At 35.4% G+C, this 27,659-nt stretch overlaps 1 protein-coding gene across 1 annotated transcript in view; it reads right to left on the reverse strand.

The window, feature by feature from the left end:
• Positions 1–27,659, reverse strand: part of VMP1 (vacuole membrane protein 1) — a 114,656-nt gene that overhangs the window by 80,720 nt on the left and 6,277 nt on the right. The window contains exons 2-5 of the mRNA XM_019736323.3: positions 15,987–16,088; positions 13,536–13,671; positions 12,173–12,263; positions 10,644–10,754 (exon numbers count right to left, since the gene is read on the reverse strand). Of these exons, the coding sequence (XP_019591882.1) occupies positions 10,644–10,754; positions 12,173–12,263; positions 13,536–13,671; positions 15,987–16,062 (414 nt within the window). The 5' untranslated portion in view covers positions 16,063–16,088. The remainder of the gene's footprint in view (positions 1–10,643; positions 10,755–12,172; positions 12,264–13,535; positions 13,672–15,986; positions 16,089–27,659) is intronic.

Genomic DNA, 27,659 nt, shown 5'->3' on the forward strand with positions numbered 1-27,659 from the left:
TTGCTCATGGATTTCTGAAAATTAAAGTCCAAGAGAAGAATGCTTAGAAGGTACAACCACAGAAAAATCTGTCAGCCACAGAAGTTTTTTTGTGTGGATCTGATCTACTTATAAAAAACAAATGAATGAAATCAGTTAAATCACACTACTTTCCAGGTAAAATTTGTTCATGAAATAGACATCAAACAAAGGATCAAAAAGATGCCTGCATAAGAAATAAAATCATATCCGATGGACATGTGTCCCATTTGGGAGACCACCTCAGGGATGATGTAGCTGCCTGATCTCTGTACAGTACACCTGAAGCTGAACAATACTGAATGCCAACTATAATTTTATATAAATATATATATGTATGCATATTTATATATTTGTATGTATATTGTTACAGGAAGCGGAGTACAGCATTAGGAATAGAGACAGTGGAAATGTAATGGCTCTGTGCAATGTCAGAGGGATAGTGGATAGGGGGAGGGGAGTTCACCCAGTGTGAGGGATATAAATGATAAACGTCTAAGTTTTTCTTTCTCTTGTGCACCTGAAACTAATAAAATAAAATAAAAAATAACAACAAAAACAAAAAAATAAAAAAATAAAATAAATTTAATTAAAAAAAAGAAATAAAATCAGAAGAAGAAACCCAGTTTACAAATGCAATTTAATTTATTTGTTATTTAATAAGGATTATTTCCTTATATCAAAATATAACCTACTTCATTTTACAGATATACTAGAGATTATAAGCGTGTTGGTATACATTAACTAAAAAAAAAAAAAAAAAAATCACATTTTAAATCATTCATTATGCCTGTTGTTTATCTAAATTAAATTTAAAGCAAAGAGGGGCCAGCCCGGTGACTCAGGCGGTTAGAGCTCCATGCTCCTAACTCCGAAGGCTGCCGAGTTCGATTCCCACATGGGTCCTGGGCTCTCAGCCACAAGGCTGGCCAGTTCAACTCCTTGAGTCCCGCAAGGGATGGTGGGCAGCGCCCCCTGCAACTAAGATTGAACATGGCACCTTGAGCTGAGCTGCTGCTGAGCTCCTGAATGGGTTGGTAGGAGCGCGCGTCCTCTGAACCACAAGGTTGCCGGTTCGACTCCCACAAGGGATGGTGGGCTGCGCCCCCTGCAACTAGCAATGGCAACTGGACCTAGAGCTGAGCTGCGCCCTCCACAACTAAGACTGAAAGGACAACAACTTGAAGCTGAACGGCACCTTCCACAACTAAGATTAAAAAGACAACAACTTGACTTGGGGGGAAAAAAAAAAAAAGAGGTCCTGGAAGTACACACTGTTCCCCAGTGGAGTCCTGTTTCCCTTCTCCAATAAAAAAATCTAAAACTAAATAAATAAATAAATAAATAAATAAATAAAATTAAAGCAAAGACATATTAAATATTTATAAAGCCATGAGTAGATGCAGTTTTATTTGCTGGGGAAATTATAAAGAGGATGTACTGATGTTCAATATGAAACTACTGTTGGACCATTGAACAACACAGGGGGTAGGGGCATTGACCTCCTTGCGAGTCGGAAATCTGCGTCTAACTTTCAACTCCCCTAAAACTTAACTAATAGCCTACTGTTGACCAGAAGCCTTACTAATAACATAAAGTCAATTAACACATATTTTGTGTTATATACTGTATTGTTATAATAAAGCTAGAGAAAACAAAATGTTGAGAAAATACATTGACTGTATTTATTGAAAAAAATCCACGTATAAATGGACCCCACAGTTTAAACCCATGTTGTTCAAAGATCAACTGTATTATGCCAAATAAGAAAAAGCTACACACAGATTAGGTCATTTTTCATTAAGTCACAAATAATACTCAAATGTTAGGAAGAGACTGTTTTGCCAACAAAAGAAATCCAATTATTCTGCTTCCCCCAACCTCCCCCCAGGATCTCTCAAAGATTTTATTCTATTATTACTTTATTCAACGTATTTATTGAGCACCTAGTGTGCACCAAATATTGTTGTAGATACTTGCAAGACAGCAGTCAGCAAAGTAGAAAAAAAATCCCAGGTGAGCCTGTATTATAGAAGCGAAACTTCTATTTCAACAGTTTTTTTTTTAATTTCAGCTGCAGTACTTGCAGGCTCACATACTACCCAATCCCCCAAATCTGAAACCCTTCCTACCGTTACTGCTTTAGATCAGGTAATTATTAACTCTCACCTAGACCACTGCCTTCTAACTGGGCTCCTTACTTTTAGTTGCTTCCCCACCAAATCTACCGTCCACCATGCTGCCTGTTATGTTCCTGAAATAGGTATGTTAATGTTTATTTGAATAACTCTTTGTGACATATAAAACCTAAACTCCCTAAGTCTGACTTTCAAAGCTCTTCACAATTTGGCACCAACCTATTTTTCTCATACAGGTCTTCATTTCATTTCCAAGATATCCTACTTTAATAGCTCTGCATAGACTGACTGCCTTTCCCTCAACAAACTCACTTTTCCTATTTTTAATTCCTCCAAGAGACTTCCTCCCTATTTTAAAAGAGTCCCATAACACAATTCATGTATATCACTATAATATTTTCACAATGTCCCGCAGTGTAATTATTTATGTAATATGTATCTTCTGTTCTATCTGTCCAATTCCTATTGTAATTCACATAGTATTTCAGAGTGTTTTACACAGAGTAAACGTTCAAGTTTTTTGAAGTGAACTTAAAATGAATTACTACAGTGATGATCTTATGAAAGAACTCAATTTGTTGAGGATATGTAAGACAGCTCATTGTTCTTAGTCCTAGTTTGAGAAAGTCTCAGAAAAATTAATGTTAATGTAACATTTCTGTTTTTAGGAAGCAGTTAGATACCAATTTAAAACAATTACAGCAGACATTACCCAGATGTACTTAAGGCACAAAAGACTATAAAATTCTAAAACAGAATATTTATTTAAATATAGCACATATAGCAAAGTATGTAATGCATACATCTTAATGAATTATTACAGACACAGGTATCCTCTATCCAGACCAAGAAACAGAAACACACAGTAGAGGGACGCACCCTATTGGTTATCAACCCTAAAGCTGCTGTAATGAAAAAAATCTTCAGTTTGTGAATTCCCACAAAAATACTGACTCAAGTTTTGAATGATATTGCACTGATTCTGTAGATAAACCAGGAAGAACAGCCTTACAATATTCTGTCCTATAATTCATGAACATGATATATCCTCCAGACTTAAGACTTAAGCCTGAGCTTCAGTCTCCAGAAGAGCTGATATATATCTAGTTCCTTACATTCTAAGTGTGATCTCTTAGAACTTACCCAAAGCCTGTGGGTTTATCAGGGCATATCCTTGGCCAGTCTCACCTCTCTGGGTTTCCTCTTTTACACAGATGTTGACCTTGTAATTCTTTACTTTCTTTTTTTAAATCTCTATGATGCCTTTAAACAGATGTTTTTAAATTGTATCAACTTTTTATGACACTTTCATGAGAGAGTTGATCCAAATTGTCTAATCTATCATCACCAGAAATGGAAATATCAGTGATTTTCAACTATTCCATGATATACTGATACATTAAAATCAATTGTGGGGCTGGCCCAGTGGCTCAGGTGGTTAGAGCTCCATGCTCCTAACTCTGAAGGCTGCCGGTTCGATTCCCACATGGGCCAGTGGACTCTCAACCACAAGGTTGCCAGTTCAACTCCTCGAGTCCCACAAGGGATGGTGGGCAGTGCCCCCTGCAGCTAAAATTGAACACGGCACCTTGAGCTGAGCTGCCGCTGAGCTCCTGGATGTCTCAGGTGGTTGGAATATGTCCTCTCAACCACAAGGTTGCCAGTTCGACTCCTGCAAGGGATGGCGGGCTGTGCCCCCTGCAACTAGAAAACAGCAACTGGACCTGGAGCTGAGCTGCGCCCTGCACAACTAAGATTGAAAGAGGGATAGTGGATGGGGGGAGGGGGGGCTCACACAGTGTGAGGGATATAAATGATAAACGTCTAAGCACTGCTTTGTCTTGTGCACCTGAAACTAATAATAAAAAAAAAAAATCTCAAAAAAAAAAATCAATTGTGGGAAATGTTGCTTATAATTTTGTAAAAATAGCTAAAGCATGTAAATTATAATAATGGTTGCTTTTAAAAGTCAGAGTAAGAATAATAATAATAATCATAATATCAATTATCATTTATTGAGTATCTTACATATACTAGCTACTGAGCTGTAAAGTGTACACTTACTTATTAAATTTATTAATTTTTAAATTTGTTTATTCAACTATTAATGGAAATGATAATAATATGTGCCATAAGGCTGTTTTGATATATTCCTTCTTTTATCTAGATCTTTTTGCTTCCAATAATATTTTAAAACTTTATGTAGAGGCCAAGCACATCTTTCATTAGATTTATTCCTAGAATTTTGCTTTTAAAAATATTATAAATGGTAAATTCTAAAAAATTTCATTCTCTAAATGTTTACTATAGCATGTAGAAATACAATTGTTATGTATATGTTGACCTTATATCCAATAACTATACTCGAAGTTAATGGAAATTATCCCCTCCTCTTTGTAGTTCTGCCAAGTTTTGCTTTTTACATGTTGAGTATATTAGATAAAAACAAATTTAGAACTGTTACATCTTTCTGGTGAATTGAATCTTTTATTAAGAATGGATACATATTATAATTTCCATTTACAGTTGAATAAACTGCGGTTTAAAAATTAATAAATTTAACAAATTTTTACAGTTAGTAATATTTGGCCGGGCATTTAAGCCCAGCTTTTTGACTCTGAATATGCTTACCTCTCATGATAGGGATGAAAGATTGCAGTCCCATAACAAAATTACCTTCAATCCCTTGTATATTTTTGCATAGTAAAGAAAAGGATGAAATTATGACATTATCTCTGAAATTTGGCATGCCATGGGAGCATGTCTGACATGTGAATATATATGTCACAATGGGAAGAAAGGCTGACTGCTAACTGTTAAAGTAACCAATGTACATGGAAAACTATTAAGAAAATATTTCCACTCACATGCATTAACTGGTATTAGCATGTAGGCATTATTACAGATAAATAATAGAATATCCTTCTAATTTAAGTATAAGAGCTGTTTGAGAGTTTCATATTTTTCCAGAATAGAACTTGCAAACACAGTACAGTATATTGGTTGTATTGGCAATGCCACCTAGTGGTAGTCAAATATAGACATACTTAGAAAAAAGTTGATTCTTAACCTCTTATGGGTTAGTCTTTAGAGAATCTAAATATTAGGTTGGTGTAAAAGTAATTGCAGTTTAAAAGGTTAAAAATAATTGCAAAAACTGCAATTACTTTTGCACCAACCTAACAGGTCCTTTTTGTCAGAAAGATACATATTTCCAAAGACACATAACACCATGCATAGTATTTCAGGGAATTAACAGACCTCCTGAAGCTCATCTGTTGACTATTAAAATTAATGGAACAAACTAACCTAGAGGCCCAACTAACTGCCCTTGAGCCTAAGAGAAGGAATCCGTTTACTTTTCCCTTCATCTCTTCCTCTCTGGTTAGTAACCATTATTACTGCATAAATAGTACCTAATTTCTCCTTTGTGGCTAGATACCTGTTCTCTGCAAATTACTAGATTTCCACTGTTCTCAAAACAATTTACAAAATTTGATGGTGGCCCAAACTAGTGATTTATCCTTGCTGACTTTCATTAAATTTAATGTAGGCCAAACACCTACTCTTACTTCTAATGTTTAAATAAATGATGAGGATTTCCAGGACATCTGGATTTAAGTTGTATAACTTTTCAAATATGTCTAAAAATATAAGTGAAATTTTTTATTGATAAACTTAAAAAAATCAAGACAGATTTCCATTTTAAAGGCAGATATACAGGTATATAATATCTTAGGAAATACAGCAACACTTTTAGATCAGCGTTTAGTTGTACAATGAGTTGCAATTAACTAAATGATACTTCCAAAAGATGTAACTTCCGAACTGGCAAGAACCTAATTGGGAAATTCTGTTTACTTGGGAAAAATTTTCCTATTTCACTTTTAAGCCATGATGTCCAGGAATGAGAACCACAATGAAGAATGAATTAAATCTTTCCCCTTTCTTAAACTTGGTTTCTTTTTCTCCTATTTTGCTGCAAATTATTGTCAAAAGGAAGGTTCTATCTCTGATCAGGCTACTCTCTTAACATAGTCACTTGTTTTCTTGACTGAGGAGTTATATGCGTACGTGGTAACGGTGCCCATTTCATCGGCTCAAAAGTGTATGACATAAAAATGTTAACATCACGTCTTCCCAAGTGAGGATTATGTAAAGCCTCATAAAAGAAAGAAGGTATAATTAGGACTTTCCAAACACAATCACATTTCACAGATACAAAACAAAAGGAGTGGTGATCTATTAGGATAAAACCCTGTCAACCATCCATCACCAAGAAAATGTTAAGTTTTTACAATTGAACCCAATTACTTCGAATAGCTTCTTAAATAATAACACAGATCAAGTTTTTAAACCCTTATTTAATTCCACGTTGCCTCTGGTTTCCTGGCTATTTTTCTCTATTCTATAACTGCCAAAGTTCACAAGTGGATAGTCTATACTTATTAATGAAATTTTTTATTATGCATTTGCTACTCTACTGGTTATTGACTATCTTGGCTCTTTGGAGGACTACATGAGATAATTCATGTAAAGTGCTCAGCACAGAGGCCAGCACATAGTAAGCATTTAATAAATGTTAACTAGTCTAGCAGTCAAGATAGGCTACAATAACAACCCCAAAATCTCAGCAGCTGACTCTACATATCCATCACATGCTGGCAAATGGAATCAGCTCATCATAGTCAAAGACTCAGGCTCCATCTTGACACAACAGGTAGATGAAAGAGAGTACGACAAATCTTGAGCCTTCTGCCAGGAAGCAACACCTATCACTTATGTTGGTATTTCATTGATCAAAGCAAATCATATAGCCGGAGGTCAATAGGATGGGGTCCCAAAATCTCCCCAGAGGTATGGATACCCCAAAAATGAACATCAAATATAGGTAAAAAAGAACTGACTTCAGCTAGCATTACTTTGATGATAATGACGATGATAATGAAAGCTGTTGTTAGTAGTAGTAATAGTAGTAGTTAACTCCCTGCAATCTAACTTCCATTCCAACCAGGCAATTGAAAAATAAACAAAGACCAGTGACATTTCATTTCCCTTTTGTTTGCCTTCTCTGAAAATTATTTTTTGTAAATGCTCATTTTTCTTCATTCTTCCTGTTACACCTAGGGAATCCTGGAAGGAAAGGCTATGTCTAAATGAAAAGATCTAAGAACTAAAGATAATCTGGTCAAATGGAAATGGCATATGCTGGGTGTCTTACCATTTCTTTTTAACATTTACATATTGCTCCCCAAGTCGTTACATACTGAATTTGTTTTCTATATTGGCCTTCCATCCATTTCTGATCACTATTGTCTAAAAAAGTGTTCTTTTGACAAAATCAACACTGATTCATGATAAAAAAAATTTCAGCAAACAAGGAATAGAAGTGAGTTCCGTTAACGTGATAAAAAAATCTGCAAGAAACACACAGCTAACACGATACTTAATGGAGAGAAACCATAGGCTTTTCCACTAAGACTGAGAACAAGGCAGGATGGCCCACTCACTATTCCTGTTCAACATCATACTAGAAGGCCAAGGTAACGCAGTAAGACAAGAAAAAGAAATGAAAGGATACACAAAGTAAGAAAGAAGAAATAAAAGTAAAGTCTTTATTTGCAGAAGAGATGATTATCTATGTAAAAAATCCTAAAGTTATTCAGAGTCTTTTATGGTTCCGTATAAATTTTAGGATTAAGGTTCTGCCATTGAAAGAGTCAGGTGGTACAAAGTTCGGTGAAGCAGGGTCTCAGGGAGTCCCAGGGTGGGGCGAGTGGTGTTCACAAGATTCATGCAGATTCAGACTTGGCACCAGTGCTGAGCCTGAGATCACTCAGCAAAAGGCACAGAGCACGATGATGCCAGTCACTGCCCACATGGGGCCCACAGACCCCCAGGAGTTGTCCAAGAAAGACTGCAGTAAGGGCCAGCCGTCATCTTTTGTTTTCATTCTGCCTGACTTCTCTCAGCAAATTCTTTTTTGGAAATACCCCTTCCTCTCCATACTTCCTGCCACCCCCATGGAAGCCTGCGTTTCTCAGAAGGATTGTCATAATTACTCATCTCTCTCCTACCTTCAATCTATCTCCCACTTAACAGCCAGAATTATATATTCATAAAATGAAGATCTAGTTATTTTACTTGTATTTAATTTTAGAACGTTTAAAATAATTCTAAATGCTTACAAAAAAAAATATCAAATTTACGTAATGCTGAAAAAGTGGCCTGATCGACCCTAGACCCCAGTTTACTGTCAGCAGTGAAAACACTACAAAGCTTTTGTATAGCTTTTATGTATAATGCAACAGTTTCAGATGTTCCTTGATTATATATTCATACCTGCTGAACTCATATAATATACAGAGGGTGCCAAAAAAATGTATACACATTTTAAGAAAGGAAAAAACTATTGAAATTGTAATACTCAATATATATGCTGATAACAGAAGATGAATACAAGTTACGTTTGACTTCTGCAATTACAAGAGGTGCTCAAAGTGGTTACCATCAGCGTCCAGACACTTCTGATTACGGCAAACTACTGCTTGAGCAACAATGACTAAAGTGCCCACTTGGCATACATTTTTTTGGCACACCCAGTATGTAGTACTGAGTATAGTGAGAGAGTGATACCCTTTAAATAGCTCTTGAGGAATTCCTTCTGAACTCGTGAAAAGTCTAACTACACTCCATTAAACCTGCACTCTGATCAATGGCAGAAATAACTACCTAATTTATGGAAGCAAAGGCTTGATTATTTCACTCAAATGAATTTTGTAACAAATGCTTATTTGTATGTTACTAAATCCTTTACTGGATACACAAATCAATGGAACTAAACCAAAAATGATTTCCCATCAAGACATTTTATAAATGTCATTTTATAAAGGTTTCTCATGGACATGAAGAAACTTCCATGTTTCATATTTCTTTATTCTAACTTATTGTGCAATTTATAAACTTTATTAAAATCCCTTTTATGGTTCAGCAGACTCTGTTATCTGTGTTGCTTGTTAGATACTTCCAAATTAATACAAGGCTACAGTGAGTTCCTTAATCTGGAGTAGCATTCTCTATTGAAGAACACAGATTGGAAGCATTTGCAGTGTTCAACTTTATTCAGTAGTCAGTACTGCTGTGACAACATTTCACCTGTTTTTCCTCAATCAAGATCAAGCTGTTTTCAAATATGAAATTGCTCACAATGTATTCAAGTATAGGAATAGCATGAAACAAAGAGAGGCATCCAGGGCACAAAATTCAATGAGGCGCTCACTCATCAACCCCATACTTATATGACCCTGAAAGCACCTATTTAAATTCTGTGCCCTAAATGTCACCCTTATTGCATGCCCTGGTCCTAGCTCTGCTATTATTTCAGTATATTTGTTAATGTCCAAAGGAAAACCTATCTTTTATCTCTCTAATTTCAAGTAAGCACAAAAATATTTTCTAGGAGGAGTACATTTTATACTTTGGTTTAAAAGGATTTAAGAAAGCATTTATGGGCTGGCCCGGTCCGGTGGCTCAGGCAGTTAGAGCTCCATGCTCCTAACTCCGAAGGCTGCTGGTTCGATTCCCACATGGGCCAGTGGGCTCTCAACCACAAGGTTGCCAGTTCAATTCCTCAAGTCCCACAAGGGATGGTGGGCTCCGCCCCCAGCAACTAAGATTGAACACGGCACCTTGAGCTGAGCTGCCGCTGAGCTCCCGAATGGCTCAGTTGGTTAGAGCGCATCCTCTCAACCACAACGTTGCCAGTTCGACTCTCGCAAGGGATGGTGGGCTGCGCCCCCTGCAACTAGTGATGGCAACTGTACCTGGAGCTGAGCTGCGCCCTCCACAACTAAACAACTTGAAGCTGAACGGCACCCTCCAGAACTAAGACTGAAAGGACAACAACTTGACTTGGGGAAAAAAAAAAGTCCTGGAAGTGCACACTGTTCCCCAATAAAGTCCTGTTCCCCGTCCCCCCTCCCCCCAAAAAAGCATTTATTTCTACATATATAATACTTCACCAACTACATTCAATAAGAATACCAAAATAACTATTCAGGTGTGTACATAGGGTTTGAGGATATGAGAGAAGACCCTGTTTCTTGTTTTCTGTTTAACAGAGAAAGTAAACTGTCCAAATTAATTCTAAGCCTTACATGGAATTTTGTGCGTTTAAATAACTTCACTTATTAAAATGACATTTGCATAAGCAAGACAACCATTATTCCAAAATCTGGAAAGAAAAAACATTTCCTGGCTGAATTAATTTAAGGAAACAAAATCTCATTTGCCTAAGGGATTTGTCCCCCTTCTTTTGAAATCTTCAACCAAAGGAAAAACAAAACAGAATTCTAAGTCAAACTTAAAGCACTGGTTTGAGGATTAGAATGCTTCTAAAACACAAAGGTAATCAAATAAAAATCTGAAATAAAAGCACTAATTAAAACATAATCTCTTTCAAACTTGCTTATTAAAATTTATTCTTACCAGATAAAGCAGAAAGGTGTGCAGCCCTGTTCCAAGCCCAACAGAAGACAAAATTCCTAAGCCTATCCAGTAGGCATACAAAAGAAACTGTTTCTCTATACGTTGCACATACTGGAAAACAAAAGGGATGAGGTGAAAAAACAAAACCAAAATTCTTAAACAGAAATATAACACTTATCAACTACAACCAAAATAAGGTAAACCAACTAAGTGTCCAATAGGCAAAAAGTATTAAGATTAAAAGCCTTTTGAAAAGGCCTAATTCCTTCAGTAAGTGATAGTAGAGACAGCAAAAAATTCATCTCATTCAAATAAAGATCTTGTTTCTAGACCTACTATTACAATGACATTTATAAGAAAAATGCAAATTACTAAGATAAATATAAGAATAAAAATTTTAAAGATATTTAAAAGTTACAAAAACTTTAAGAACGGTAATAATACACAGTGGTAAGAGGGGGACAGCTATTTATATAATATGTGACGAGAACATATTCTTATTTATCCAAGTAAAAAATGAGAATCAAATTATTTTTGTATATTTAAGACCAAGATGCTTTTCAAAAAAAGAGCAAACTAAAGTCTACTGGGATATGGACTTGTTGAAAGAATACCAGACTTTATAGAGTCTAGATTCCCACTGGCAAGTAAATTCATCAAGCCAGTTCCTGCAAAATCTTAGTAGCACACACAGATTTCTGTAAAATACCAGGAGTGCCAAAAATTGTATACAAGGGGACACTTTTGTCAACGTTGCTCAAGCAGTACTTCACTGTAATCAGAAGTGTCTGGACGATGATGGTAACCACTTTGATCACCTCTTGTAATTGCAGAAGTTAAACATGACTCACCTTCATTCATCTTCTATTATCGGTATATATTGAGCACTATAATTTTAATAGTTTTTTCCTTTATTAAAATGCGTATACATTTTTTTGGCACCCTCTATATTTAAAAGAAATGCATTTAAAACTATAAAAACTTCTCTGAGATTAGAGGTAAACTGCTTTAAAATATGAAATGATGTCATTTTAGAACATTATCCTATTGGAATACATTAATGTTTTGCTATTTTAACAAAATGTCCCTTTTTCCCTTCAGTTATGCTGACTATAAGCAAATGAACTTCCCTTTTTATATATATAAAACCTAATTTTCAGGATGAGTATATCTGTTTGGATGGATCACAGGAGTGTATTAAGGAAAATATGACAACTTTGGTAGTAAGTCAAGAATTTGTCCTGCTTTGACTAAACACCTCAGGATAGTTAAATCCTTGAAGGTTAAAAAGAAATGACAAATACCAAATATAAATGCTGAGCAGCCATGAACTACAACAAGAATATTTTTAATATCTGGCCTTAAAAGTAAGACATTAAGATGTCAGTTATGAGATAAATTTAAAAAATAAAACCAAGCTTAAATATTGTAGAGGGTAGAAAGTCTACGAAATCCACAATAGTCCCATTCTGAAACTGTCTGGGAATAGGGAAGGCACAGAATGGAAGCAGAGTTGCTGAGCCTCTTACCTGTTGATGTGCTCCTTCGACATAATACGTAGCTATAAGCACAGCAAGCAGCAGTAAAAAACACATCACAATGTTTTGACGATGCCATAATCTTAAAAACATATTTAAAAAAAAATAAATGAAATATGTCTCATTTTTCAGGATTCATCGTTCTCAAAACAATTGCTTGTTTGAAGCAATTAGGTTATTTAGCTCAGCTATACATCAGTTCTTTCTGGGATGAGCTCTTTTGTCCTTAAACACATGGTCTCTTGGAGGACTGAGGGGGGTCAAGGGAAGATAGCCAATTTCTTATCATAAACCCCATGGTAGCCTTTCCCTTATCCAAAGACTGATCTTGTTTACACCCAACTTCTAATTGGTAGAGACATTATAATATAATAGAGCACTGGCTTTCAAATCAGAAGACTTGGGTCAGAGTCCCTTAAATATTGTACTTTGAGTAAGACACTTAACCAATCTGATTCTGTTTCTTGTTTTTAATATCATAATAATCATATACTTGTTTTACCTTCTTTGTGGAGTTGCTTTAAGGATCAAACTAATTGGAAAATGTTACAAAATGTTTTATAAACTGTAAATACAGAAAAATGCAGAATATTTCAGATAATAACTTGGAACAACAAGCCGGAAAATGATAAGGCATACCAAAGTTCAACTTGCTTTTTATGATACTGAAATAAGGCTTACAAGTATACTAAATTTAAAGATAGAACATATTTCTTTGGCAGAGTCCTTTCTCATTGGCTCAAACTATCAGTAAAAGTGCCACGTCTCCTGAACCTTGTCCTACTAAAGAATCAATGTATCTACCTTGTTTCCCCAAAAATAAGACCTAGCCAGACAATCAGCTCTAATGTGTCTTTTGGAGCAAAAATTAATATAATACTCGGTCTTATTTTACTATAAGACCAGGTCTTATAACATAGTATGATATGATACAATGTAATATAATATAATATAATATAACATAACATAATACCTGGTCTTATATTAATTTTTGCTCCAAAAGACGCATTAGAGCTGACTGTACGGCTAGGTCTTATTTTCGGGGAAACACAGTAATATACACAGGGTTGAATTCTCCTGAAGGTAAAGCCAGAAGAAAAAAAAAATCTCGTTTTCAGTGTTCTCCTTTGCATAAAAGATTTAACATGAGACAGTAATCCAGTGAGCAAACAACTGTATGTTCCCTTAATTTATTTTTCTTCAAACTATAGAAAGGAAAATACATATGTTCCCATAACAGTCTAAATTTAATTAATCCATTTTGATAGACCAGGTGGCAGGGACTAGGAAACTGTTGAAAATTTCAAAAATTAGTAAATAAGGTTTATATAAAAGGTAATGGAAGATTCTTTACTTCGAGGTCCATTCCTTCAAGATTACTAGGAGTTCCAGAGAAAAATACTGCAAGGTAACGAGTGGCTGTCTCCACAGGACAATATTCTGCCTCTCTTCCCGATCCCGCCTCTTCTTTTCATTCATTGAAGAGGGGTCTGAAAAACATTAGTGCAGAAGATAAAACAAAATGGTCACTTTTTCCAATCACTTTCAAAACTCATCTACCTTCCCATCCCATATTTGAAAGAACGAATATAAACCTCAAAAAACAATGTAGTTCACATTGTGACAATGGGCTAGGTTTTTCTACTCTACTCCTACCATTGTTTATGCAATTATTTCATTGTCAGGACACAAGTTTCTCCTCTTGAACGTCACTGGAATGTTAAATTACTCTACTTTCTGTGAAGGGCAACTTAGCATCCTTTTGTGCAGCAAAGCTGTCTGGAGCTAAAAATGTAAAGGCAAACTACTTAGTTCCAAATACTTACTGGTTCTTGCCACCTACTGGTCACATAACTTTGGGCAAGTTAGTTAACCTTTCTATGCTTCAGTTTTCTCTTCTCTAAAATGAAGACAAAAATAGTACTGATTTCTTAAAGCCAATATAAAGAGTAAATGAGTTAATATATGTAAAGCTCTCAGAAGTCTGACAGTAAGTGCACAATTAAGGTTAATTACTGTTGTCGTCATCTATCGAAATTACAAATGCACGTGGAATAGTCCCCTTATATGCAGTTCACCACCCACGATCAACCTTGGTCTGATATTAAATGAAAAATTCCAGAAATAAGTAATTCGTAAATTTGAAATTATGCACTGCTCTGATTAACGTGATAAAATCTCCCACTAACTGCTCCATCCCACCTGGGACATGAATCATCCTTTAGTCCAGCATATTCATGCTGTATCCACTACCCACCCATTAGTCATTTAGTAACTGTCTTGATTATCAGATGGACTACTGTGGTATCGCAGTGCTGTGTTCAACTAATCCTTCTATTATTTGATAATGGACCCCAAGCGCAAGAGTAGTAATGGTAGCAATTAGGATTTGCCATAAAGTGTATGCACGTGTGGAAAAAACATAGTATATACAGGATTCGGTACTATCCATGGTTTTGGGCATCCACTGGGGGTCTTGGGATGTATCCCCATGGATAAAGGTGGACTACTGTATACCCTGTAATCCAGTAATGCCATTTCTAAGAATGAGTAAGTATAAGGTGAAATGACTTGCACAAGCTTGTTCAATGCAGCATTATTTGTCCTAGCAAAAGATTATAATCAACTTAAATGTTACCAACAGAGGACAGAGGAGTACTAAACTATGGTACATTCATACAAGGAAATACTAAGCAGTCATTATAAATAAATTCTTTGTGTACAGTTACAGCACAATCTCTAGGAAATATTAAGTAAAAAACAAACAAACAAAAAACCCCATGAAGAGGAGTGTGTCATACTAATATTAATTTTAAATACCAAGGGTGTGGGCAGAAGGGGAAGAATATATAAACGTATGTGCTTGTTGAAGAAAAGGGAAAAAACACGTAAAAGCTACTAATGCGAAGAGATTATGACATACGCAATTTGTCTCTGAATCCTGAAACTCTAAGTGAAATAATGCAAAATTTATCGGCAACCAGAATAAACCAGAAATCAGATAAGTGCTGCAAAATGCGTTCTGCAAGGCGATGAAGTTATCAAAACAAACAGACAGAAACGACTATTGCAGGTAGATCACACTTCTTCCAATAGAAGATTTCTATAATATAGTATCACAAAAGACTATTTACCTGTTTGAGTATGCCAAATGTATCTGAGATGCCAAGCAATTTAGAAGTTAAAACCATTACAATTAACAGAGAAGGAAAACCTTTCATTTCCCTTTAAACACATAAAGGAAAGTTCCTACTTAGACTATCTATATAAATAAAACCTGTAATTCTCAGGATAAATGCATGAATATATGGAAATTTACCATAAATTACAAATTTAGTTAAAATATGAATTTGTCTCAAACTAAAATTTTTAAATAAATTCACAATAATCACATTCAGAGTTTTTTTATAATTGTGTTTTGAGGATTGGTATGAGTAAATTTATAATCTACTTCTAAAGTCATAAATTGGATGATAAAATTGAGTACCAAATAAATACTTATACCATAAGATTAACAAGTAATAATCTGGTACCTAAAACACTGCTAATGTGACTATGGCAAGGCTACTTCTGCTATCACTGTGAAAAATCACCTTATAGGCCCTGACCCATAATTTGATTTACTATGAAGAGTAAACAAAAGATAATTAATCGTATATAAGATATGTAAGAAGCTTGTATCCCTTATATTATATAAAACATTATTTTATTAACATAATAAATATTAGATATTTCTATTTTACTCCAATGAAAAGGATATCACTTAAACTCGTAGATCTTTTCCCTCCAAACCACCATACATTACCTGTGAAGTTTCCATTATATTGTTCCTTGTTCATTGCTACACGTCTGTGGTCAAAATTTTTTCCATTCTCTGCCATTTCATAGATCAGTAACTCTTGAGGAGCTAATAAAGCAAAATAAAATCCAGTGATACATTACATACTTCTGCTTTGTCTCTATGACTAAATAAAACTGAAATCAGAAACAACATGGTATAATACCCATGCTATTTGAATAATGTTTACTGTATTTGTAGCTGGGGCCTTTAAACAGGTAATTAAAGTTAAATTAGGTCATAAGGTGGGGCTCTAATCTGATAGATGTGGTGTCCTCCGAAGAGGTGAAAAGAGACACCAGAGACCTCCCTTAGCATGCACACAGAGGAAAGCCCATGTGAGGACACCAGAATGCAGCCCTCTACAAGCCAGGAAGAGAGGTCTCATCAGAAACCAACCCTGCCAGCACCTCAATTTTGGACTCCAGACTCCAGAAGTGTGAAAGATAAATTTCTGTTGTTCCAGTCAACCAGTCTGTGGTATTCTGTACAGCAGACTAATACAATGCTGACTAGTATAAATAAGGGGAACCAGATCACAGGATGATATTTCGCTTTGTAATTTAATAAACTGGTATTCTGGCTTATGAATCTGGTTAGAATAACTCCATCTTCTGGAGTCCATTCAGTTATGTTTACTACTTGAAATTTATACACTACAAAGCTGAGGATCAGACACTGAAATGTGGCATCTATACCAAGGCCGAGACGCCCTGAGGGGACGTAAATGTGTAGGCCAGCCTATCTTTCATCCAGGAAATTCCCCATGTACTTTACTTCATGTGTCTTCAAATTGCCAACAGTGACTACTCAATCTAGCATCAACATACCCTGTTAATCTTATTCATTACCATTTTCATAATCATAAAATGACTAATTTTATACGACAACAGAAAACCTGGGTGCCTCAAAGCTGCCAACATCTTGCTGATTTGAGGCTATACTCAGACAAACAGTATTTAGACGAGGTATTTCACCTGTATTCCACACCCTGGGACTGAATGCATCCACCAACTGAAAGTAGTTTTATTTCTTTGGAGATAAAAGAATCCTATCAGTATCACTTACTAGTTGCATGACGTTGGGTAAGCAATTTAAGCCTTTGTGCTTGAGTTTATTTGTAAAATATCCCCATTTTCATGTCATCCTTAAATGTTTTTGTGTTGCGTTGGGGAACTCTCAGTAATTTAATTTCTCTACTTCAAGAGAAATTATGTATTAATATCCTGCACGGTGACTGGCACATAGCAGGCAGCTGATGTTAGTTTCTCCGTGCTCTTTTCATGAATGTCACAATTTTCCAAAATAACCATGGTAAATTCTACCCGGAGTGTTCAATTATTACAAATATTTGTTTTCCATATTTCTATAGTATACATAAGCCGGCATAACTGGTTCCTACAGAATCAGAAAAATCATGGTTTGTTATATTGGATAAGATAAATGAATTATTTTTCATCAATCCAAATATTCTGAAAAGTACTCAAGGACAATCTGTTAAGAATTATTATGGGGTAAATGGGCGCTAGCTTATGTAGCTAGGGATAAGATAAAGTAATAATTTTTAAGGAGAGCTACTTTTCACAGTTCTATGTAGTAGTATTAATTTTGGAAATCTGTGGTGAAACAATGTCAGTCAGATTCCTGGATGTGGGAATAAATCCAAAGTATTCCTAGCATGTTTAAAGGATTGAAATCTCCTCAAACAGAAATCTAGCATATATTCCTGACATTCAAGGGTGCTTTTCTTTGCAGTGAGAGTGTTATAGTATCAATTTTAACAGTGTGCATCTAAATTTTGTTTGTAAGAATTAAATTGTTGAAATCAACTCTATCGGTCTGTGGACGGGATAAGATAACAGAAATAGGAAAGAGGCATAACTCAAACATCAAATAATAATTTTTCATTGTGAAGCTACATTTAGATATAAGAAATACTTTAAAAGGCTGTAACTTACAGATTTTAAAAACAGCTGAAGCATTTAAAAATAAAAGGTTGATATGAAAATATGTGGGGGTTTTGTTGTGTTCTGGCAAAAATGCTTATAAAAAATACTGTTAAAATCAGCTCACAAAGGTTCTTTGTAGGCTGTATATCCAGTGCTAAGACTATAATACTCCATTCATTTTAAACATTAGCTACACTTGTGAATGCAAAAACAATGTGAAACTAAATTACTGTGAGTTTTTCAAGGCCACACAAAAAACATTTAAGGATAAAATGAGAATGGCAACTCCCTACCTAACATTAGAGTTATTGGAGAATTTAACAAGATGAAAAGGAAAAGCAAACAAGATCACTGAAGCCACTGAGTCTAATTTTCTTGGCCGCTGTGTTCCAAAATACAATGAACACACTCCCTCTTAAGAAAATAATCTATCCAAATGATTCTTTCTCACAAAAATGTTAAGTTGGCTTTCTCAATAAAACACACTGCTTTTCATAGAAGGCATACAAAGACAGCCAATTTGACTATTAAATCTTTCAGTAACCTTTCTTACTTTCAGAAGTGTGTATCTTTAACTGCATTATTTAGTACATTCAGTCGCAGAGTACTCCAAAATAGCTGTAGATTCCCCTAAAACTATAAAGATTAAGAAACTGCAACGTATTCTTGGAAACTTAATAGATAACCTAAGTGAAGAGTAATATATCTTGACAAGTGAAGCTTTGATACAGCTTTCCACTTGTGAAGGGGTATAAAGCCAAAGATCATTCAGACACCATGCACGATATCAGTGACTATCATCAGATCATCTGACTCTGAGAGCCAGAGAGTTATCTGTGTTCTAACAGTTTAAGAATGTGTTCTCTGAAAATTCATTATTAAATGAGAATATGTGAAAAAAATTCTCTGAATCTTTTTGAACTTTATGGAGAATTAGCCAAATTAAAACTCCAAGTAAGGATACCTATTAAAAGCATTCAAAATCTCAATGAATCTCCTGGCTTAGCAGGTTATGAGGGTACACACAGAGGATGCCAAAAAAAATGTATACACATTTTAAGAAAGGAAATAACTGTATTAAAATTGTAATAATAAATACCGATAACAAAAAATGAATACAAGTCATATGTATACTTTTTTGGGCACCCCCAGTATTTCTGGCCTAAACTGTCCATCACCTTAATTTAGCGAAGTGTAAAATACATTCAACTCATCACAGTCTTCTAATTGTTGAAAAAGGCCACTGCTCCATATCTAATTTTTAATTAGATAAAATTAAAAATCTAAATCTTAGAAAGATACAACCTGGAAGACATTTAGGGACTCCCCTTTTGAGAGTCTGATAGGTTTTGAGAGTCTCATAGGTTTGTTTTTTCATCTCTCACTTTCAACATGTAAAATATCATTTTATGTTCCTTTGTGCAAAAACATGATTTTATTTTCATGGGGAAAATGAGTAACTTACAAAATCGCAGCTTGAAAAACCCTATTTCTCATTTTCTCTCAATATACTTCTAAATCTTCACTCAGTTATTCATAAGAAATGCAATCTTAGCAAAACATTTTCACCAAAAAGATGGGGGAGTAAGAGTAAGGTCAAGAATTAAGACAGTAAAAAGGATAACAGCCTAGAGTTGGGAGATTTCATTGACTGTGAGACCTTGGGAATGTCACTTCACATACATGATTCTCTCTTTGCTCATCCAATTATCAGGCACATGGAGTAAATGATTGTCATAATTTTCTTTCTATTCTAATAGTCTAAGAATTCTACCCAGCCCAAAGCTAGGGTTTGGATTTATGTAATAACAACTACTTCTGTATAGTGACTTACAGTTTACATACAGATTTTCAACATGATGCTAACAACCCTGTCGTGCAGGGCAGCCTGGGGGGTCTCAGCTCCCGCTCCCCACACAAGAACACAGGATAGGGTGAGGCCAAAAAGGAACACCCACGGAGCCATAGATAGGGGAGTCACACCACTATAGTCTCGCTGGCGGCTGGGTGGGAGACACAGGCAACAGGAGCCAGACGATCCAGAACCCTCACTGCGCCACTTGCAGGCTCAGCCCCCATCTTCTTGCTAGCCCCCCATTTGCTGCTAGCGAAGCCACGGCAGTTATATTAGTGGCCAATGGCTCACCAGCTACAGCTGACGGCCAACTAGGCACAGCTGATGGCCATCCAAGCACAGTTGATGGCCATTTACTACCTGAGCCAGCACCTTTCCACGTGAGGCCGAGAGCCTGGAAACTGCTCTCTGGGGTTCTGTCCCCACAAACCCTTTGTAGGGATAGTTTTCATCCTTGCTCTTTACAAATGAGAAATGGAGGGCTCAAACAAGCCCAAACAGCAAATTCAGCAGCATGTAAACGGCAAAGTGAGAATTCAACCTCACTTTTCCAAGTCCAAATTCAATGTTTCTTCTACTACACAGAACAGTCTGGTGAGAGTATTTTCAATTCTCACGGAGGAATTCTGGAGTCACAGAAAAAAAGTGATGAAAAAGTCTTCCCAATAACTTAGCTTGTCCTGTTTTACAAATGTTCCTCATTACTAGAATTAAGAGAACACTCATTTCTATTGATTCTCACTATTTAAACTAGCTGTCATGAAAATCAGATGATTTCACTTTTGCCTCTTTTGGTCATTTCTTTGTGGATTATTACCGTTTGTGTATTTTTCTGACAAAATTTAAAATTCAGACTGCTTATTAGACCTCTTTACTTTGCCCCCAAATACGTGTGGAATATAAATTGGCCTATACAAGTCATTAATAATAAGTTAAATCACAGAATATTTTCAAATGATAAAGGTACATGCTTCCAATTATATTATAATGAAGGATTTGATGAAGATAATTCTAAAATTTATGATCTGTGAAACAGAATTTTTTTATTATCCACTGTTTGGAAAAACACCAGGACTTGCTACACATTCTCTATCTATGAAAATGGTAGTAATGTCCTCATTCCACCCATTAAGATGGATAATTGGAGATACCTATTGGTATTTTGGTCATTCAACATTTCCTAAGGCCAGAATTACCCACAGCACTTTTTACATTGTACATTTTACATTCTTTGCCCATTTTAAAGGATATTTTGGGTTTCATTTTCCCTTAAATATTAAAGAGCTTCCCAATAATAATCGCTAGGGATCTTCATTTCTATCTTAAGAAAATTAGAACCTACTGAGTAGATAAATTATGGTGTAATTATTTGCATCACTGAATTCTTGGCATTCAAAGGGCTTCATGATAAGGTTGTATAGAATAATAAACTAAAATAGTGCACCTGGAAAAACAGAAATTAAACATTTCAGTAACATGTATTATGTGAAGTCAGGTACATGTACTAGGAACTTGGAGAGACCCTTCGTGTCCATAAAAACTACATCTTGGATTGGCTATATTCTTTGAGATATCCCTGGTCTCAAAGGTTAGAGAGTCTCCCAAGTCCCCTTCTGTCCCTTTAAAAAAATAAGCAAACTATACAGCAAACCCAGAAAAGGCTGGATGGCCAAGAGCTGGGGTGGTTGGGAGGCATGGTGGGAACAGAAGGGAACCTGAGCAGCAGGAAGGAAACCAACAGGAGCAATAGCAATTGGGAAGGCCAAGGCTACGCTCAGACAAGATCCCTGGAGGAAGATTAACTTTGGAGGAGGGATGCTGAATTTGTGGCTTTCTCTCTGGGCTAAATCGCATGCCAGATGGGCTAAGACCCATATGCAGAATATGCCACCGCAAGATATGTCACTTTGGCATATTGCATACTTTGAATTAAAAGCACTTGAGAAACGGCAGGTACAAGGACACTCTGACTCTCCTTTTTCTTCTTGAAAGCAGGAAATAAAACTCCCATGTGACAGGTACCCTCCCTGTACAAGGAGGAAGGAAGACATTCTTATCACGAAAGATGAAGATTTTGGGGCCCACAAATCTGTACAAACAAACCTTGTTAAACTAACCCTTATCTTCCTATTTGTTTCATCATTCATACACCTGGCCCAAACCTCTTTGTATGGTCAATTCTTCACAAATTTACTGTTTGTCTAAAAAGTATAAAGAGCTTCCTGCTCTGGTCACTTCTTTGGGTCTTCATTCTATTGTGAAGGGTCCAATTTACATGTAAAACTGGTATGTTTTCTCCTGTTAATCTGTCTTCTATCATTTTTATTCTTAGGCAGCCAGAGACCCAAAGAGGGTAGAGAATTTTTCCTCTCTTACACCCACACGGACCACGGATGTAGCCCAAAGTCAGTGGTGCGTTCTAGCTCTAAACACAAGTAGAACAAACTCTCTTTGTAAATTAGGTCCATTGGACTCCCACAGAATAAGATCAATCAATAAATTCATAAAGGTAGCAGAAACCAAGCCATTATAGGCATAGGACCCACCCACCCCAATTACTACCACCTAATCTCCTACCCCTTCAGGATAAGAACAGTAGATATTAGAGTTTCAGGTGCAGAGTTAAGTATTTTATGAAACAGCTATGTATACAATGTTTACAGAACAAAAGATGCAGTTACAAAGATGAGCACACAATAAAAACTATCACAACTAAACAGAATTGAAGGGGAAAAAAGCAAACGGAACTTCTAGAAATAAAAAACATAACTGTTGAAATTAAAAGCCAATGGATGGATTAAATAGCAGAGCAGACACAGATGAAGTGAACTGAATGAGTTATCCAGGGAATTTATTAAGAACGCAGTAGAGATATAACAGAAAATGTAAGCAAATAAAAGACACAGAGGATGAGAGCTACCATTTGTTTAACTGGAATCCCAGGAGAATAAAGAATACAAGAAATACAATTTTTTTTTAAAAAGCCCAGTATTTCCAGAATTGGAAACATGAAGGTCTAATTTTTCCAGAAATGAGTCAGTAGATCTAAGATGTATAATGTGTGCCAAGTAGAACAAATTTTTAAAAATCCTATTTAGAAACACTGCAATCACATGATGGAACACTAAAGCAAAGAGATCTTGATCTTGAAAGCAGTCAAAAAGAAAGGACAGATTGCTGAAAAATGGAAGAATAGTTAGAATGAAAGCAGCAATCTCAACAGCAACAATGACAGCCAAGAAACAGTGGAATATCATTAGAATTGAGAGAAAACAGCTAGTTTAGAATTGTGTATCCAACAAAATATATTAATAGTAAGCAATAAATGAGGATTTTACCACCAAATCTAAAAGTTAGAAATTTCTAAAGAATATGCTATAAGAAAGCAATTACACCCTAGATAATCTGAAATATAAGAAATGTAAATGGCAAATATAAAGTTAAATAAAGACAAATACTGTATAAAATACTAAGAGTGTCTAATTGGTAATAATAATGTTAAAGAGAAGTGAAATTTCAACAATAGTATATAAATCAGGAAGGGAAAGATTAGAGCTAAAGTGTTCCAAAGTTGGGGAGCTTAACAATGTACGGGATATAGAACATTGGAAAGAAGGTTAACTCCCAATAGAAGTTATAGAAACAAGTCCAAATATGTCAATAATCAAAATAAACAGATTAAACTTATCACTTGAAAAAGATTGTAAATTGTACTTTTGAAAACATCCATGCTTTCTTATAAGGTCATAGAAAGATTGAAAATAAGTCAATAGACAAAAATCATTATCAGAGATAGAGAACATAATTATAAAAGCATCAACTCACCAGGAAGATTTTAACAATTCTAAATTTGAATGCACCTAATAATGTTAATAGCATCAAAATTCGTAACACAAAAAAACTGATGAAAATACATGAAAAAAATGGATAAATCCAACATTATATTGGGAGATTTCACAACTGTTAATTACTGCTATTTCAAAAAAACAAAAATCATTCAGCAAAGAGAGAAGATCTTAACAGTACAATTTAAAAATAAAATGTAGGGAAGGATATGTATAAGATTCAGCATCTGACAATTAGAGAATACAGATTTTGTTCATAAGCCACTTATCATGATTAAGGCAAGGAAACAAGTCTCAACAAATTCCAAAGAATGGGCATCACAGACCACATTCTTCTATAATCCAGAAATTAGGGCAAACTTTAGTAACAAAAATGTAAAATTTGTACATACTTAGAATGAAACGCAGAGTTCTAAGTATCCTGTTTCCCCGAAAATAAGACCTAGCTGGATAATCAGCTTTAATGTGTCTTTTGGAGTAAAAATTAATATAAGACCCGGTTTTATATTATATAACACTGGGTCTTATAGTAAAATAAGACCGGGCCTTATATTAAAGTAAAATAAGACCGGGTCTTATATTAATTTTTACTCCAAAAGACGCATTAGAGCTGATTGTCTGGCTAGGTCTTATTTCCAGGGAAACACGGTAACTCATGCATCAAAATAAGAACAAACTGAAAAATACTCAGAACTACTAGAACTAATAAGTGAATTTAGGAAGGTCACAGGATAAAACGGCAAAACCAATACTTTTTCTATTCTATACTTGGAATAAACAATGAAAAGTTAAATTTTAAAGAATTTCATTTACAGTAGCATCCGAAAACATGAAATGTTTAGAAGTTTAACAAAATACGTAAAAGATCATTTTTTATTTCTAAAAAAATAAGAAGTTACAGAAGACCTAAATAAATGGGGAGATACACCATGTTCATCATTTGGAAGACTAAATATTGTTACTATTCCAATTTCCCTCAAAGTGATGTATAGGTTTAATGCAATCTCAAAATTCAAGTAGGCTTTAAAAAAAAAAAAACAACTGACAGTGGATTCAAATTTATATGGAAATGCAAAAAAGTTAGAACAGCTAAAACAATTTGAATAAAGAACAAAGTCAAAAAATTTGCACTAATTGATACCAAGACTTACTATACAGCTACAGTAATCATGACTGGTTTTGGCAAAAGGACAGACACGGATCAATGGAACAGAATAGTGAATATAGAAACAGACCCATATACATAGAGTCAATGAATTTTCAACAAAGGTACAAGACAATTCAATGATAAAAGGAAAGTCTTTTCAACAAATGGTACTAGAATAAATGAACATTTTAATGAAAAAATGAGCATCAACCCTTATCTCTCACATGCAACAACTTATTTGAAATGGATCACAGATCTGAATGCAAGAACTATAAAGCTTCTAGGGGAAAAAAACAGGAGAAAATCTTTACAATCTTGGGATAGATAAATATTTCTTAGGACTTAAAAAGCATAAACCATAAAAGAAAAAAATGATAAACTGGACTTTATCAAGTTTAAAATCTTCAGCTCTTTGAAACGTTAAAAAACTGAAAAGATAAGCCACAGAATGAGGGAAAATACTTGCAATACATATATCTGACAAAGATCTTGTTCCAGAGTATCTCTCTTTCTGTATTTATACTATACACACACACACACACACACACACACACACACATGTGTGTATGTTATAGTAATAAATAACGAAAGTGTGGTGTATAGATACAGAGATAGACAAACTGACCAAGAAACAGAAAACAGGGCCCCTCAAAAGATTCTTGTATATTTGGAACTCTCTGTATGACAGAGATGGCAAGACAGATGAGTGGGGAGAGACAATTCAAATTGGTTATCCATATAAGAAAAGAACAGCTGATCTCTACTGCGAACCACGCAAAAAATTCAATTCCAAATGGATTAAAGATTTAGAAGTCAAGAAACAAACCTTTTAGAAGAAAACATAAATATATTTCTGCCTTAGGGTGGGGAAGGATTTCTTAAAACACACAAAAGACCTATCCATAAAGGAAAAGACTGATAAAATGGACATCAAAATGAAAACAAATTCATCAGGTATCTTAAGTGAAAAGACAAATGAGAGAAACATAACTGAAAAGGACTAGTAGGCAGGTTATATAAAGAATTTAAAATATTAAGAAGAAGAAAAAAACTAACCCCACAAAGCTAAAATAGGCAAAAGGTATTTTATAGCAGAGGAAATACGTGTATATATGGCCAATACTGAAGATATCTACTTGACTTCATTGACAATCAATAATTATAAATCCAGATCACAATGAGATACCATTTGTATCCATTATCTTTTGCTGTCTTATAACAACTTAGATCCAAAACTTAGTGACTTTAAAAAGTCACTTACTATTTCTCATGATTCTGTGAATTAGGTTGGGAGGTTCTGGTCTGGGCTAGCTTGGCTCTACAGCCAGGCAGGTCTCAGCTGGAATGCCTTATCTTTGTTCTTACATGGTCTCACCCTGCCCCAGTAGGTTGGCCTGGGCTTCATTCACTTGGGCTCAGGGTAGCAAAGAGCAGTATTGTTTCCCCGAAAATAAGACCTAGCCAGACGATCAGCTCTAATGAGTCTTTTGGAGCAAAAATTAATATATTAAGACCTGGTCTTATTTTAATATAAGGCTGAGTCTTATATCATATATCATATCATATCATATCATATCATATCATATAATACTGGGTATAATATAACATATAATATAATACAGTATAATATAAGACCGGATATAATACAATATAAGACCGGGTCTTATATTAATCTTTGCTCCAAAAGGCGCATTAGAGCTGATGGTCCGGCTAGGTCTTATTTTCGGGGAAACACGGTAAAAGGAGACAGGTCACAATGTGCAGGTGCTTTACAAGCCAGTGCGACAGAGCTAATTACATCTTGAAGCTAACCTGCCATCATGATGACCCCAACTCCTCCTCTGATGTACACAAGAACTCTCTGTTTTGCCTCTGAAGCGAGAAGCCCTTCAAGTTATCTCTTGACCAGCTCAGTTGCCAGAGCCTCTGGACATCAGACGGTTCTGCCACCCCCACCCCCCACACACCCTTTACATTCAACAAACTTTCCCTTCCCAGCGTGTAGACTGGTTTTACAGAGACTCTGGGAGTGGAAGGCATGTAGGATATCCATGTCATCTTGCCGAGTAGCTGGTATGTAAGTTCCCTTAATAAACTCTTAATGTAGTGATGGAATTATCAGCCTCTTTCTCTGGTCCCTCTGGCTGAGAAATTTTACATAACAAAGCCTGTTTGTGAGATACTTCTTGTTAATGTCCCCTTGGCAAAAGCAAGTCACATAGCCAAGTACAGAGTAAAGGAGGGTGGAATAACAGACTCTAGAAGTAAAATCTTACTGTAAAGGAGTATGCATACAATGATGAGAAGAATCTGTGACAACTGTGCAATCCAACATTCAGTTTTACAATCCACCACACCATTCTTTACATGCATTCCTTTGGCAAAAGTTAGGAAGCATAATAGCAAAGCCTGGGAAACAACTTGTGAAGTTAAATATCGACATACCCTTGCTGGCAATTATATACCTAGGTATACAGTTAAAAGAACCTCTTGGACATGTGAAAAAAAAACATTCACATGCTTTAAAATATATATGCAAAAAAAGGTGAAAAATCTTGCTCCCTTTGTCCCTCATCTGTCTAGTAATCTCCCGACTACATGTAACCAACCACTTTTAATTATTTTTGTATACGACGTGTGATCAAAAAATACAGTGAATATTTAAATTTAAAAAATTTGTTACAGTAAAAGACGTATTACCATTAATTCCCCTCAAAATACTCCCCGTCACTTCGAACACACTGATCCCATCATTCTTGCCACTTTCTGAAACAGTTCTGGAAGTCCTCTTTCATGCGTGTCTTTAGTTGCACTTCATGGCTGCCTCAATGTCCTGAATTGATT

The sequence above is a fragment of the Rhinolophus sinicus genome, chromosome 12, assembly GCF_057876585.1.
Source record: "Rhinolophus sinicus isolate RSI-liver-muscle chromosome 12, RSI-T2T, whole genome shotgun sequence".
Lineage (NCBI taxonomy): Eukaryota > Metazoa > Chordata > Mammalia > Chiroptera > Rhinolophidae > Rhinolophus > Rhinolophus sinicus.